At 36.7% G+C, this 17691-nt stretch overlaps 1 protein-coding gene across 12 annotated transcripts in view; it reads left to right on the plus strand.

The window, feature by feature from the left end:
• Positions 1–17691, plus strand: part of LOC102233011 (teneurin-3) — a 323707-nt gene that overhangs the window by 275563 nt on the left and 30453 nt on the right. For 9 of the 12 annotated variants that reach the window (XM_023333407.1, XM_023333406.1, XM_023333409.1 and 6 more), the window contains 5 exons: positions 6811–6882; positions 8250–8427; positions 8796–8816; positions 14811–14935; positions 15066–15173. In XM_023333407.1, coding sequence (XP_023189175.1) covers positions 6811–6882; positions 8250–8427; positions 8796–8816; positions 14811–14935; positions 15066–15173 — 504 coding nt within the window. The remainder of the gene's footprint in view (positions 1–6810; positions 6883–8249; positions 8428–8795; positions 8817–14810; positions 14936–15065; positions 15174–17691) is intronic. The other 3 variants (XM_023333410.1, XM_023333413.1, XM_023333416.1) reach the window with 1 other exon arrangement.

The following is a 17691-nucleotide window of genomic DNA, read 5'->3' on the forward strand; positions in this document are numbered from 1 at the left end:
TAGTAGCTTACAAATAAACAAGAAAAATCCAGGCCAGACAAAAATGTTTTAATTTGTTAAGAACATTTTTATAGCTTTATAGAACATTTCCATGATTAAAGGACTAACGTTTCAGCAAGACCTAGAGAAACAAATCCATGTTTTTATCTTCAGTCACATTGGTTACTGCAACAGTCTCCTCACAGGTCTGCCTAAAAAATCAGACAGCTGCAGCTGATCCAGAACGCTGCTGCTGGTGTTCTGACTAAAACCAGGAATATAGAGCACATCACACCAATACTAAAGTCCTTCACTGGCTCCCTATAGCTCAGAGAATAGACTTTAAAATACTGTTGTTAGTTTATAAATCACTGAAAAGCTTAGCACCACAATTCATTACAGATCGGTTGTTGTCATAGCAACGTTCCAGACCTCTCAGGTCTTCTGGTTCTGGTTCTGCTCTGCATCCCCAGAACCAGCACCAAACATGGAGAAGCAGCATTCAGCTTCTATGCACCACAAATCTGGAACAAACTTCCTGAAAACTGTAAAACTCCTGAAACACTGACTTCCTTTAAATCTTGATGAAAACCCCACCTATTTAGAGTTGCTTTTGAAACATAATAAATGAAACAGTAACCAAGATGTTGATGTGTAATGACAGCACTTGGAAATATGCAATTAAATGTTTTAGTTGTTGATTTTTGAGTTATGATGCAAAGCACTTTGGACTGACTTGTTCCCGAAATGTGCTATTAAAAAAATATTTGATTTATTGAACTGCATGCTAATTACAGATACATCTTCGACTGCAAATATGGAACATTTAGATCATGTACTCCAGAGGGTTCAATTTGTGTATGCTCTTTTAGGCTCTTTCAGGCATCTTTTGTGATTTTGCTGCCACTATTTAACAGGTCTTGGCGTGTACTCTTTTACATCCTTTATTGTACATGTCCACCTTACTTTATAGGTCCAGAAAACAGAACACATCTACTGTTAATGCACTAAGCCACAAAACCAATTATCAGTGTCAATTTTAAGTCAGATATTCAGAATTCAAATATTACCAGACAGAGGAGCCCTGGTGTTCAACTCTCAGAGAGACAAGCATTATTCAGCAGGCTTCATATATTATACATCCCTGTATGTGTTATATCGTCGGTTGCCTTCTAACCTAGTTTACTCTGCCTGTGGTGTGCGTAACTGCTTGTATATGCATTACTGAATGCAAAAAGGAAGCAGTGCATCTGTTACCACTATCCAGAAAACCCACAGCAGAAGCAGCTGTCAGTATATTATCTACATACATGAGTATCTATATACATGTCTTCGTTTTGTGTGGCATAGTTATTGTCTGACTGTATGTTTAACTCTTGACACATCAAGCTTGTTATTGCTGTGGTTTACCACACCTAAAGCTTTTATGGACCAACTGATTCACATTGTTTGGGAGTATATTTCCCCCTCAGAACATAGAATTTCACATGCATATTCTGACTGAAAACAGATTTTTGTTTTGGGGATATACAGTAGCTACTGAATAGATTCCCAGATTTCACTTACTTTATTTTTTTCAATTTGTTGTTAAACACAAAAAAATGAATTAGCCACTCTCACGCCAGCAGCTTACTGCATTTGGGGATCTAGATATTGTGGAGATCAATCCGAGCGAAAGAATGGGGTAGAAAAGGGATTTTAGCAACTTTGAACATGACATGGTTGCTGGTGACAGACTGTCCTCCCTGAGTATTTGACAAAACCTCTTTCAGCTCTACGTGCCATCTACAAGAAGGGCTGATAGTGTGGTCTACTGCAGTGTTTTTCAAAATGGGAGTATTAGGACAGCCTCAGAAAGTTGGATCAAAGTTAAGAAGAAAAAGAAAATAAAAAGTTAAATTCCATACATTTTTTTATCATATTTTTTTAATTGTATATGTTTTTAACATTACTCAGCAGACTTTATATATATCAAATGTCCAATGTTTTTCGATCATTATTATAAAATACAAATTAAAATTACTTATAATGTATTTTGCCATGCTCATCTTTCTGATTGGTTGCAAGTCACATTTATCAATTTGCTTTGCTCCTCAAGCTAGCGTAGCAAACAGGAAAAGAAAAAGTATGTTTCCGACAAAAATAAAATAAAAAGGGAACCGTTCAGCAGTCCTGAAGTGGCGGACACTGATGAAAAAAATACTAAAACCTTTGGTGAAGATGACGGAGTACTAGGGCCACACTAAGAAATAAAATAAATAAATAAATAAAAGAAATTACAAGAATAAACTCATAAAATTACCATAATAAAGTCATAATATTACAAATTTATTCTGGTAATATTATGACTTTACTATCGAAATATTATGACTTTACTATGACATTATGCTCATATTATTTCCACTTTATTCTTGTACAACTTTATTCTCGTAATTTTATTTGTTGATTTATTTTATTAGTATGGCCCTAACACTCCATTATAGTTGGAACTGTGAGAAAGAAATCAAATCTTATGTGGGATAAGATACAATATTACATATGTTTCAATAATGAAAAGAAGGAAGGGATTGTGGTGAAAATGTATTGTCAGGTAATATATTATAACATGAACATCAGATTAATAAAGTCATTATATACATTACCTGATGATAAAATGTTCCACCCCAGAACTCATGGCCAACTGAAACCCAAAGGTTTGAGGCACCATTTATGCTAAATGAACATAATAATTATTGATAGTGATTAAAAATGAGAATAACATTTGAAAAGTTGATGTTTTGTTACGTATTTTGGAGCAGTGTCTGTGGATTTTCAAAGGGGGCCCAGCCAGATGCCAATGCTGTTTGGGGGGCCATAGCATGGGAAGTTTGGGAACCCCAGGTCTATGTATCTGTGAGACCTCCTCTGTGTCTGCTCTGCTTTATAACTGACTGTTAGATGATCAAGGAAGTGCCTGTAAAACATATTGCGCCCACTGAGAGCACTGTGGCCGGAGCGGGTTCAACTCAGAACATTTTTTGTTTCTTTTGTCAGTCCTGGGTAGTTCAGACTCTTCAGCCACTACAGTGGTTATTATCTGATAAAACATTTATGTAGATGCAGCCCTAACAAATGCACTAAAACACATTTAAGGCAAGGATTCTGCTATCAAGGTCAAATCCACTCATTTACACACATGTGAGAAAGTCTCTCTTTTAACACAGCAGGAGCATTCAGTTCTGCTTCTCAATGTCTTTCACCTACTTTCTCTGTCGTTCTTTCTCACACACACGCACGCACGCACGCACACACACACACACGCCTTCACCCCTATACATGCGTGTCTAACTTTTTTTTCAAGCAGCCAACTAGTTGGGTGCCCTTTGCCGACTGCAGCACAGCATGAGCGGAGCCCTGCTGACTCGGCCTCTGTTGATCAATCAACACCTACTAATGGGGAAGGAGATGAAAGAGGGAGAGAAGGAGATGTGGATGGAGGGAAAATGGAGAAAATATATAGAGACAGGGGATGGATGGGAGGGGTGCTTATATGGGATGTAGGGGCCAGTAATAAGATCACTGTATCAGGGCTGTTTAACCCAAATGCAGGAAATGACACAATCTCAATTCATGGCCTGCATATTGAACTCATTACTGTGGATCACCAGCAGGAAAAATGGGTCTTCAAAAGCGCATATATTTTTCATGTGGTGTTAACATGAGATTGTATTAGGACAGCTCGGATGTTTGTGTGAATGAGGGGTGGCCCAGCGCTCATTCCTCCATTTTTTAGCTTTTGTTTGCCCAGGCTTCCTGTGGCTCTTTTGAAGTATTTCCATGGGCATTGTTGCATTCAGCACTCATTTTAGGTCTAGTTTGTAGGTTCATGCTAACATTTTGTACTTTTTGTGTCTGCAAAACCCAAATACAATTCACATGTGACTTATAGTAAAAAATCCACTAAATTGAATGGAGGGAAATGGATAGATAGATAGATAGATAGATAGATAGATAGATAGATAGATAGATAGATAGATAGATAGATAGATAGATAGATAGATAGATAGATAGATAGATAGATAGATAGATAGATAGATAGATAGATAGATAGATAGATAGATAGATAGATAGATAGATAGATAGATAGATAGATAGATAGATAGATAGATAGATAGAGTTTGTGCCGTATAGATAGCATTCGATGCGGCTTGCTTTCAAAATGGCGGCTGTGTTTTAATAATTCAAGCTCACCGCAGGAGGCCTCTCTTTGATGTTTCACTTTGAAGAACTAGTTCATCCCCTTCCTTCACTCTGTTTGCCGTCTCATGGGTCCGTCACCTGTCACAAAGTCAGCCTGTGAAGCTCATTCCTCCTTATCTTTACTCACTCTTTCTCCTCTTTCATCAAAAATCTTCCATCCTTCCATATCTGTTATTTCCACTTTGCATGGAGTAAATAGCTCAGCGCTCATGGCTACGTGTTTTCTTTCTCTCTTTCTGTGTCTGTCTCCCACATATTTACATTCCAGCGTATCAGATTTGAAGGCCTGTGCTTTTAGCCTTTAACTGTTGCAAAGATTATAACAGCATTATTTATTTATGACCAGTATATTTTCTTAGAAACCGCTGCTGTTTTTTTTGCTCATTTCAAAGCTAAGGTACAGACTGATACCATAAAAAGAATAGTAAAGAAGGATGTGTCTTAACTGGTTTTTAATCTTTTCATTTCTTTTATGCTGAATTTTCCAGTAATGATCAGTGGAACGGTTTCAAGGAGCAGTCATAAGTTTAGATGCATGCATCTTTGGCACTAATCTGTATTCATCTTTGGCTTTTTTAATGATGAACAGCTACTTTACCACACTGGAAGGATTATACAACATCTGACTCCAATATGTCCAAATACCAGCCTTAGAAAGTTGCAGAAAAACTACACACTTTTTTTAGTCAACAGCAAATGCCAGGCAAAATTCTGTCACTACATAAATATTCCTCTTGGCAGAAATGGTAGAAGTCAGTTATTTACTTTTTTCCAGACTTACATTTCAAGTCATTACATTCCCAGTGTAGTAGAGAATACCAGTAGCTTAATATTAACCTGTTTTTTCCATCCAAAAGCCGGTTTCTATGTTCCTGTGTGATTTGACCTGCAGCTGTTGATTTGAGAAAAAGTTGAATAAGTTGTTCAACTTTTTCTCGAAGTAGTCCTCCTTTTTTTCCTATTCTGTCCACTCTATGCAATGCACGAGTATAAAACAAAACCCTCAGCATGATGGCAACACCACCATGGTTCACACTTTGACGTTTGACACCATGATCTTTACTTTGTTGTACCTTACATCTAATTCTTTGCCTCATGTGACCGTAAACATTTTCGCCAGAAGGCTTCCGACTTGTAAATGTGGGGAGCTACATGTTTTAGTTCAGGTTTTAGGTGTCTACTTTAGATTAGAAATTTATTGTTGAAGTTTGGGGTTTATGAGAGCCTTACTGTAGAACAACTTGTGGTTCCAGGTTGGTCCCTAAACAGACTGACCAATTTCCCTCCACCGTTTGGGTGAGATAAGAAAACTTTGACACAGTTTGTTGTTCAAAGAAGACGATGATCCCGACATCACATCAAAGCCTGTTTTTAATGAACCATATTAATATTAGGTTTCTGGAATTACGTTTAAATGGGTGGACTTATTAAACAACAATTTATAAAGCAGCTCTGCCAGTTCTAATAATATCCTACAGCTTTTCGTGATTCTGCGATTGCGGAAATTCAACAGATCCCTGCATTTTGAAATGTTTTTTTGCAACGGCGCATTATTTGTGAGTTTACTACAATGTTTTTTACTGTCAAAAACATTGGGTTTGAAGGTGGCAGTATTTCATACTTTTACTTGTCTGCTGTTTCAAGTTTATTTAATGTCTGTGTTTGATAAAGTTCAACAAAAATTGAACTAAGTGCTTTTAAGAACAAGCCTGTTCTCCTCTTTTTCTTCTGTATGTAGATTTTGCAAGGGGTTTAATTAGATAAAAATATCGCAAAATTACTTGCAAATATTTCTAAAGCATCATCACAAAGTCAGTGATTTTGATTGCAAGATGGTTAAATATATCACCATAATTAATCCCATGAGTACATAAAGCATGTGATTTGTCTGCAATTTGTACATTTAAACATTTGCACCCAGTTCTTGTTTATAAAATCCATTTCAGTTTTACATTTCATAATTTTACCCTGGAAAAGAAAACAGCTGAAATACTTGATTAAAAGCTCCAAGCTAACATGGAATCCATTCTCAGTGCGACTGTATGTAAACTCCTGACAAGCACTGTATATGTGCATACCAGGACAAACTAATGCAGTTTTTGTGAAAAGGCCTTGAGTGTCAACTTGTTCGTAGCACCAAAGTTGCCGTTGGCAGAATGAGCAGAGTGTGTGTGAAGTAGGAGCTCAGAAAGGACAGAAAGATCATCAAGTAACATTTAATTACTGACAGCCTCCGGGTCAATTTATTTCTGTATTTATTCATTGCAAAATATCATTAAACTCGAATGGAGTAAGTTTTGGCAAGCAGTAAGCATAAGATTGAAGACCTGCAGATGGAGGCTTTCTTCACAAAGGGGTAAATGGCCAGGTGGTTCGACATCTGCACATTCTTCATCTGTCCAAGTTCCTCTGTTGTTTTAAGAAGGCACTGCAAAATATTCAAATATAATTATATAGCTAAATGCACCAAGTTTATTGATAGCAGTAGAAAGAGCCTAATGTCAACTCATCCAATCAGCTTTAATTTTACATCTGCTGCTCTTCTTGTTCTCATTAACTCTTAAAGTGATCTCAATTTTTTTTCTTTTCTAGGTATACTGTACAAGGGCAATGGTGAGAATGTCTTTATCTCTCAGCAGCCCCCTGTCATCAGCAGCATTATGGGTAAGTATACATTATTTTAACATCTTAACATTGTGATAAAGTATTATCCTCTGAGGTTTCTTATGGGGTTTTCTTTCTTTCCAATTTAATGTTTCACATCAGCAGGTAAATCTTAATTTGGCCAAAATAACCTAAGTGAACACATAAATTAGTTTTCAGATGAGGCTTTCATTTAAATGAAAGTTGAATATTTGTGAAATCCTGAGTTAACTGTGACAAACTAAATTTTTTTGAAAAGCCGAGGTCATTTCACTGTTTGACCTCTGAGATAATAAAAAAAAAAACCTGTCTGGCAGCAGGGAATAGATTACATGATTACCTCAAAAAGTAATAAACCATGCCCTGAAAACAAAACACAAAGGAAGTATCACTTCTAATCACAACGCACAATAGCTGTGCCATTACAAACGTGTAAAACTCTGTTACTATTTAGCAAATGTCGAAAAGACGCAATTTCACAATTGCAGTGTTGTCATTAGATAGGAAACACAATTAAAATCAAGTTTGTTCATTCAATAAGTTACTAAAAAACATGCTGCGCCACGATCCTCTTACCACTTCCTGTCGTCTTGTCTTTTCCACCAGTAGTAACATCCGGTTGTTGATTTCGACTTATGTGATGCGATGAAAGTGTCTCCATTGCAGTTTTGCAAAATTTTGATGCAGCCAAAAAAAAACACTGTGTAAAACTTTATAACAAAAAATGAGAGTTTTCTCGAAATTGGGGCTTTTCTATTAAGCAAATTTATTTTTATACTTACAATATCAGGGCTTTTGTCTGACATTAAAAAGTTTGATGCTCTGGAATATTTAAATTAGAGATGCAAACAATTAATCTACTCACGGTTAATTGTTGCTTAATGGTTTATTACGTTAAAATTAGTTTCAATCAGATAAACTAATATCGTTCTTTTAGTGTAGTAGTTTGGCCTCCATCCAGGAGAGGCCGCTGCAGGGAATTTTTGCGCTGAGCCAGTTGATACAGGAAAAGATAAATGGTGCAAACAAAGTCTGGTGTGGGATGTAAATAGGATTTTATTCAAACATAATCACTCGGCAAGCTCCTTAAGTTTCATAGCGCTCATTTAGCCGAAGTACTGCATGACAGAGCAGCGTTAGCATACTATGAAAAGACGGTTGGCCATCTTGACATAAGAAAATAGCCGCTTATCATTTAATTGTTAGTTGATCGATAAGATAAATCAACTTTAGATCAACTCAATTAATAACTTCCATTCCTAATTTAAATAGGACAAAACAGCAAAGGAAATAAAAATAAATTAATAGAACTGTATTTGTTGATGAGTTGAATGATTTCTCTGGTAAAACTAAATATTTCACTGACTAAAACTGACTGTGAATCTCAGGAAACGGTCGGCGACGCAGCATCTCCTGCCCCAGCTGTAACGGCCAGGCAGAGGGCAACAAGCTGCTGGCGCCTCTGGCCCTCGCTTGTGGAGCGGATGGCAGCATTTTTGTCGGGGACTTCAACTACATCAGGAGGATCTTCCCCTCTGGGAACGTTAGCAGTGTGATGGAGCTCAGGTAACAACGGAGGGAGGAACACTGGTTCTTCCTAACTTCTTAAAACAGGGCAAACTCCACCTTAGTATCCTACAAAGAAAGCTCTAACTGCAGTACTTTAAAGTCAAACGCTTCCAAATCCACGGCTTCATCCATGTTTGTACGGTTCAGATGATCCATGCTCACGCTTCGTGTTGAGTGTTTGTTTCTTAGATCTCAAACCCTAACATTCATCTGAAATCTTTCTTCTAATGATTTCTATGAAGCATGATTTCAGTCTGTTGTGTTGTCTGTTTCTCAGTGATTTCTCCTGTAAGTCAATCAATCAAGCTGTCGACTAACTCATGTCTCTTCTGTGTTTCCTTGCCTTTGCTTGCACTGTGTTAAAGAAACAAAGATTTCAGGCATAGGTAAGAGGGGATAAATATTTTCACCTGTTTTTTTTTTACCCTTTTTCTTTTTACTGTGCTGTCAGCTCATTTTAAATATCAGATTCTTCTCTGTCAATTTTTTTGGCTTACATTTGTCTGCAATGGCCACATTTTACTCAGCAGAGTAAAACAAACATGTAATTGACTTTGTCAGGACTATGAGAAGGAGCCTTGAAATAAGATGCTGTCATCTTGCTTTTTTCCTGATTCCTTTCTCCTTTGCTGTCACTCCCTTTCTTCCTCTTGTCTTGACCTGTTTTCACACAAAATCAAGCCCCATCGACTGCTTGTCAGCTCAGATGAACAGCAAAGCATCGCTTTAGTTTCAGCTCTTAGCAAGGAGATCCCGGAAGGAGAGAAATTGGTGGTTTGGCAAAAGGTTTTGTTTGTAACTGGTCTCCTTGTTTCTCCTCTGTGCTTTGTCCTCTTTAATAAAATAAGTCTAAGTCTTCGGAGCAGTCACATTATGTAGATGGCTTATTGTAGATGGCTTATCGTAGATGGCGCACAAGTAAAAGAATAAGAATGCAAGGGAATGAAAAGGTAAAAATAAAAGACTGCACTCATTTATATGGAAGAGGATTAGGAAAGATAATTCTGACTTTTTCTCAGAATTCTGAATTTTATTTCAGAATTCTGAAATAAATAATTATTTCTGAAATAATATTATTCTTTATTATTTTAGAATTTTAAAATTCTGCTAAACTTTTAGAGTTTTATTTCAGAATTCTGACTTTTTTCAGAATTCTAAGATTCTGGCACTAAATTGAGAATTATGAGAACTGAACTTAATCTCAGAATTCTGACAATATGGCAATGTAATTCAGCAATGACGATGTAATTCTGACAAAGAAACTGATAATGTAGCAAACGCCGTTTGATCACCTGCTAAATCAGGCTGCTACTCCTTTTTTCTTTTCTATTTTTTTTAAACATGTCAAAATTTTAGCACCAATTCTGAATTTAATCTCAGAATCATGACTTTTTTCTCAGACTATTGACTTTTTTCAGAATTTTTTTTCTCACCATTCTGACTTAAATCTTCTGATACCAATAGTCAGGAATCTGAGATTAAAGTCATAATTCTTTTTTTCAGTGGCCCTAATCCTTAATCCACATATTTAAGTTAGTGAGATTTAAGTGACTAAGAATGGAAAAAATGATTATAGGTTTATAAAATATTGAATGTTGGGACACTATATGTTTTAAGTTACTTCTCTTTGTACTTTAAAGACACCATATTTTGTGGCATATTTAAAGTAAATGTAGAACTCCATCTCTGCCACCTCTTTGTTCCTAAACAGAGAGATCTCGTTGCTTCGGTCATTTGCCACAATACTTTAAAAGTAAAACCACCTTTGACCAGATAAAAGGGTTTAGATGTAAGGTGCACAGCTGGAGTCTGTATGATTTAAAGAACAAATTCCGGTTGGGTACAAACTGTTACACAGCTGCCACACTATCACATATCCACCTTGAGTTTCAATGGCTGACAGTGAAAATCCCCATGAAGACACAGTTATATAGTGAATAATGTTCCAGAAGCGCCTTTCAAAGAAACTGATAATGTAGCAAATGTCGTTTGATCACCTGCTAAGTCAAGCTGCTAGTCCTTTTTTCTTTTCTTTTTTTTTCAAACATGTCAAAATTTTAACATCATGAGCATCACAACTCTTACTATCTGTATGTCATGCAATCAGAGATTAAAGCAAGCTGATATGTAAGCTCTGACAGGTGATGTGACGCATCCTCAGATTTAATTGTGAAAAATTTCAGTGATGTTTGGAAACTAAGCTGCTAATGGCCCATAACAATCTGTTCATGTTAACAGTAGTTTCTTAATATTAACCTCACGGATGTTCAACCTCTTAACTTACCTATGTTTTCACTGCTATCATCTGATTATGAAAATATCATCACATTCTATCCATCTTTTTTCAGAAATTGAACATTGTCTCTCATTTATGAACTATACTTTGCTCTTAATGTACTTTAGAGTCTATTTTGGAGTTTACTGCTTGGACTAGTAAACAAAAGTTGTACGTTGTCGTCACCATAATATACGTTGGCTTTTGTTCTTCCTCTAAAAGTCAGTGGACTCAGTTTCACGTCCCGTCTGTGTCGTGTTTCAGGTCAAGTTTTGCTTTGGAATAGATATGTGGCAACTTTCAGCCTTTGTTCTGTTATTCTGTTGTTTTACTTCCTGCCATCTTGAATACTCTGTCTTCTTTTGCTTTATCCTTCGTGTTTTCCTTTACTCATTTTTCCAAGCCCCATTCTTTCAGTGTCTCCTAAGATGACTCATTTGCTCTGCACCCTTCACCCCTTTTCACACTCCATCAGTGCCTTCTTCCTTTCTTTTCCTTTCTCACTTTTGCGTCTTTGATTTTTTTTTTTTGCTTCAGTCCTTGCCTCCATTTCCCCTTCAGTGTTTTACTGAGCCCTGACATGTTTGGGTAATAGAGTGCTTTCCACATGTCAGCATCCTCTTTCAGCTCCAAATAGATTCACGTTGTGAGAAATCTTTTAAAGAGAAATTTCATTCTTTATCCTGAGAAACATTCTGTTCTGTTGACATGTTGGAATATGAAGCGGAAGAGACGCGTAAAAGGTGAAGTAATCAAATATAAAACTTGGAGCTGAAGTTGTCAACATGTCATTGCTTTCCATTCACAGATGTGATTTGTAGATAGGTAAACATATATCCTCTGCCTTCTTTTTGAACTCTGATACATATCTAAACACACACTTTTTTTTACGTTTAATTAAGTCTTCTTTCCCAATGCTAGTAGCATGGTTTCTATCTCAGTTTTTTCTTTTTTTAGGTAATAGATTGTGTTGTCTTCAGCTTTAGATTGTTTCCTAATAGGACATTTCAGTCCACATAAAGCCTTGTGTTGTTCCTCAGTTGTTTTAAACCTGCCTGTTTATTTTTAGCTGTCCTAATTAACACCCTGTCATCATCTGCTGATAGTTACTGACCACTGGGACTCGAGGCCAGAGGCCAAAACACACACACAGCCCTTACATGACAGTGCAGCGGGCCTCCTCAAACTGTGTTACAGAAAAGTGATAGCACTCATTAAATCAAAGACACAGCTATTTTTAACTATAGCACTTTGTCTTTTAAAAGTGTTGAGGAATTTAAAGAGCTGGCAGAAATGCATACTTCCCTCATCTCTGCCAGATCTTCTCCACCAGCGTTTAGCTCATGATTCTGCCAGTTTATAAAAATTTATTTGGAGACAAAGCTGTTTTATTTAGCAGCTTAACATTGGTGCTTTGTAAAACAAGCCTCGAAAACATTGGATGACATTCTTGTAATCATTGGCACTTCATTGTTAGGTCAGTAAAAACTGATGCAATCGCTCCACACTACATTGTATGTAAACATCACAACTAGGGCTTTGCCGCATCTGGCTTTCATTTTTTTTTTTTTTTTTTTGTTTAAATTCTTTTAGGGATGGACTTTAATTGAATTCAACTGTTGAATCACTACATTTTTGTCGAGCTAATTTTTGACAACTGAGATCTCCAGGCACTCTACAGAAAAATGTAATCAGATCAATATTCAGTTACAACCATTCTGATCCAGTCCTAGTTATAAATTAAGTTAATTTTAGAATAGAATCCCAATTGTTTAAAAGCATGTGGCAACAGTAGAGCAGATAAACTCCATTTTAACGAGAAGAGATCTCCAGAAGAACCCAATGAGCCTCCGGTTTTTCCACATTACATTTACACTTTAAATGAGATGCTTAGGCCTCTCACAATAACAAATTTTGCTGGACAATAAATTGTCCCAGAAGTTATTGCAATGAACGATAATATTGTTGTTTTGAAATCATTTTCAACGGTTTCTGGCAATGGCATAATAATGCAAGAACACACTCTCAAAGATCAATAAACTTTAAATTCTAATGAACATTTAACAGTGGCACTGGAAGACTTTTTAAATGTCCAGCATAAATAAACTGAACAACAGAAACATCAAATAAAATTAATTAGGACGTCTCTGTAAACAAAAAATGGCTAGTTGAGACCAAAGCACCAGACTGAAGACTTCAGTCATCCAGTTTCTGGTAGAAAGAGGGAGAAACAAGAAAAATGATAAATAATACAAATGGAAATTATTGAGCTAGTGTTAATTTATCATGTGATTAATTGATTTATTGCAACATGCCTAGAGATGCTGACTATCTCATTCAGTTAATCTGTTTGTCCTATAGAAAAGTTTAAACATTATTGCCTTCTCCACCAAAGCTAACTTCATCCCTATACCGTAGAGATTTACTCGTTTTCTTCAGGCTGTCATTTTTGCATGTTGCATTGGGATGGCACCAGGCAAATGGTCCAGCATCTTATTCTTAGCCAATAGAGATTTGGAATTCCTCACTGTATCCCACTTTCAGCCAATCATCCACAATCCATTACAGTTTCCCTTTAGCCCACTGGAACCTTGACAAACACTCCTGTTTCTGCCCATTTGTGATTTTCTTTTGCTGTACGTTTCCCATTTTCCAGCCATACTGCTCAGAGTTTTCTGGCTTGATGTTTCCACGTCCTTTTTGGTCTGCCTAGATGTTGTTTTACAATAGTCCATTTTGTTTGGAATTGCTTCAGATTTTATATTGTTGGAGCTGACAGCTCTGTTGTTGTGGCCATCAGCCAGATGCAACAGCTTGTTAAGATCTCAAGCTCTCATTTAGCTGCAGTCTCAGCCGCAGTAGATCTGTGGAGGTATGTGTTTTCTAAAAGCAAAGTGATTCCATCATTATTACTTCTAACCAGAAACAAGCACCAAGTAATGTGTTGTCATCTCTTGTATTTTTGAAAAGTATACAGCGAAACAACATTGCGTTTTGTGTGGCCGGGGGACACCAATAAAGTAGAGTCTTGAAAGCAGCAGGATGTGTTGCGTAAAAAGTCATTTATAATATTCATCTGGGCTCCATGTGGGGGTCAGTGATTGACCCTGAGCCTTTCCCTGCATGTCATCTCGTTCTGCCCTGCTTCCTGTCAAGCTACGGATTAATGGTGGTAATTAATCGTTTATAATTTATCGTGATTCTTATCGTGATAAGAATTTTCAATTGATCATTAATTGATCAATTTCAACTAATGATGTTTATACCCCGTAAAATCATCTGTGTTGTTGAGATTATTAATTTTACTATTTTCTCCATGTTTTTATTTTTATTTAGAACATCAATTGATTTCAAAATGTGACTAAATGCAGTTACTGTGTGCAGTTTAGTGAAACAAATCACACTTGTTCATGCGATTTGTGTCCTAAAGCAGCTATTTAGACATTTTTACAAGATCAGTCGTGTTTGTGAGACTATGATTGCTGTGGCATTCAGTCACCTAAAGTTAGCTTGAGATTACTTTTGTTTTGATGTATTTATGTATTTTCAAATAGGTTTATAAAAACAAAAAAACAAGGAGTCAGTAGGAAAGAGGAAACATGTGCATACATAACCAGCAACATAATTAGTTCACCACTACTTTTCTGTTTGAAAAGGAGGAGGAAGAAGTGAACATTTTTAATTTATTCAATTCAATTTAATTAAATATATCACTTAATGACTCAGTAATTATCAAACATTTGTAAATAAAACCTTGTAATAATATTTATGTTCCTGCTCAATGTACTGGGCTAAAGAGTCAACAAATAAATTACATTACATAGACAAAATGGCTGCAAACCAACTCATATCAAGACAACATCATCTACATATAATAATAATAGTAATAATCACAATTGTAAACAACAACCAGACATACAGCATCAGAATAATTACCAACTTTTCATCATCACAATAGTACCTCAAAATATTGTGACAAAACTTTGAGTCTATTTCTCCCATCCTTACTACGGCTAAATAAAGCACAACAAATTCTTCAAAATAAAGAAGTTTGATATATTTTCTCCTCACTCTGTGCTTGCTTGTCTGTTACTGTCCTCCACAGCAACAACCCTGCTCACCGCTACTTCATGGCCACTGACCCAGTAACCGGACAGCTGTATGTGTCCGACACCAACTCCAGGAGAATTTACCGTCCCAAGATGCTTAGCGGCGCCCGTGACCTCAACAGTAAGCACAAGCCACAGGAAAAGTCCTGTGTTTGCAGAAATGAAAGCATCCTTCTCCATTATTGTTTGATATTCAGTATTTGGAAAAGTCCTGCAGCAAATTCAGTGTGTGTATTTGTGTGTGTGTTCAGGTAATGGAGAAGTCGTGGCTGGCACAGGTGAGCAGTGTCCTCCTTTCGATGAGGCCCGATGTGGTGATGGGAGAAAAGCTACAGAGGCACAGCTACTGGGACCAAAAGGTACACACACACACACACACACACACACACACACACACACACACACACACACACACACACACACACACACACACCACCTGTGACCTATTGCGTATATTTCGAAATCTAGTTTGCAGCACACATAAAAAGGCACTTGTTTAGGTTCACATTTAAGTCAGACCCTGAACTTATTGTTAGACCTGATGGTTTGTCTTTACCGCTGAACTTCCTCTGGTGTGTAGGACCGGTCTTGGTTTGTGTAGTGTTACACTAATTGAGCTGGATGTACTTACTGACTCTTCTTCCGCCATTTATAAATATTTTATCTTTGCATTTTGTTTGAATGATAAGGGAAGCCACATGCATAGAGGAAAATTATCTGCTTACATCGCCTTGAGTGCAGTTAATCTGAGCTTCTGTTAATTTTTAGACATCAACAAAAAATGTTTTCACAGCTCTCAGATGTTACCACATGTTTGCCAGTGTTACAGGATAAATACAATTATGACTCAAATGCAGCAGTAATGACCCACTGATTACATTACTTAGTTTCATTGTACTCTGTTCTGATGCTTCGCTCACCTCAGGATTCTTCATACTTGACACTAAAATTACCACCATGACTTATTTTTCTGTTGATCTGACTAAAATTTGTCTCTCCTCTTTGGGAAACCACACAAACATAAAATTTAATCCCTGGACTATCAGCTTATCTTGCTCTGTTTTATGAATAATTGACTGTTTTGAGCTTTACGCTCCCTCATCAAAAACAATAACCACTAGAAAGCTACAAAAGAAGGCCTTAAAAACTATAAAACATCTCCTCCCATGCCACAAATTCACCCATTTGGACTTTGCGTCAAATAAGGAACACTGAAAGATTACCTTTTATTTCCCCTCTGATGACAAACATCCTCCAGCTCATCCTGGGATCCCCCAGGAACAATGAACGTTCAGGTTGCACAGGGGCGTCAAACTGCTGCTGGCTACATGGAGCGTGTCTCCCTCCGGACTGAGGACTCTCCTCTGATGACTGAAAACAACACATTTCACAACTACTGTCTTGTACAAATACTTTATCAAAGCAAACAACGCCCACTGCATGTTCCCCTGATCTCCTATTGAATAGCAATGAACATATTCAGGGTTGAATGGCAATAATGGACATCAATTCCACACCCTGGAAAAAAATCTAGCAGCATGAAATGCGAATGATTTCCATCTACCTAAAATTTTAATCAGGATTGTATCTTCTCCTGCTGCTCAGCGATGCTTCATCATGCTGTAGAGATGAACAATAAGAATGTGAGGTGCAGGAAGTGGGGAAGTCTCAAATGGCCGTGGAAAGTTAAGGTTTAAACAGTAAGCAGCTGAAACTGAACCCCGGTGACACAAGCTGGATGTGCAGACAGATTTCACAGCTAAGCTCCTTCCTGATCGGTACTGCAGTTTTGCATGTGATGGCAGTTTTTCACTCTGGAGCCACATCTGTCCTGGGAAAATTATGAATGCTTTTCGTGCTTGAGGGGAACAGAATATCAAGTGGGTCAGTATATAATTTACAGGACTGGCTCTGACCCTCTGTGCGGATCTGTCCAGACAGACAAGGTGGTAATTTAAAAATATCAGCGCTGTGATTCTTTCACCAAACTCAGCAGTTCATATAGGGATACCTTCAACATCCGAGGACACTTATGGAGCTTATTGAGCTCTATCACTGTCAAAGGATGAATATTTTAGAATGTCAATATGACATGTTTACGACACCATGTCCAACATCGAAGTGCAGATTTTTCAGAATTTACATTTCACAAATCTGTGTAATATAAATAGTGCAGTACTTTTGCACTACACATAGTGCAACGGATGTTGCATAAAAATGTACTTGTCTGAGGAAAAGCAGCCTTCCTACATGATTCACCTGGAATTTAATAAAGTTTTCTTCATCTAAAAGGTTCGTTGTATGAAGACAAAAACTGCACTGCAAAAACACAAAATCTTGCCAAATATTTTTGTCTAGTTTCTTGGTACACCCAAACTAAGATAAAAAAATAACTTACAAGTAACTTTTCTGCAAATAATAGGAGTATGTTTTAAGTCAATAATTCCTTAATTATTGATTTTAAAAAGTACTAGTTCCACTGGCAGATTATTTCACTCATGGGAAAAATGTCTTGTTATAAATGAAATAATCTTCTGTTGCATTTTCCACTTTTTCATCAATATTAAGAAATTACAGACTTAAAACAATCTCCTGTTTCTTGTTGATAAGTTACTTGTAAGTTGGTTTATTCTTATTTTGAGTGTATTAAGATATTTTCCCTAGAGGCTAAACAAGAAATATTTGGTAAGATTTTGTGTTTTTCAGTGTAGCAGACAAGAACCTTTTTTGTTTTCTTGCTTTGTACTTAATTTATATTTGTACTGTCATTTTTTAAATATATTTAGTAGCTTTAAAAATTTTTCTTCTTTATTTGTAAAACTCCTAAAATACAGAATTTAGGAAAATGTTTTCCACCCATTTTTGCTGTCATTGGTC

This window comes from Xiphophorus maculatus, chromosome 5 (genome assembly GCF_002775205.1).
Source record: "Xiphophorus maculatus strain JP 163 A chromosome 5, X_maculatus-5.0-male, whole genome shotgun sequence".
In the NCBI taxonomy this organism is placed as follows: domain Eukaryota; kingdom Metazoa; phylum Chordata; class Actinopteri; order Cyprinodontiformes; family Poeciliidae; genus Xiphophorus; species Xiphophorus maculatus.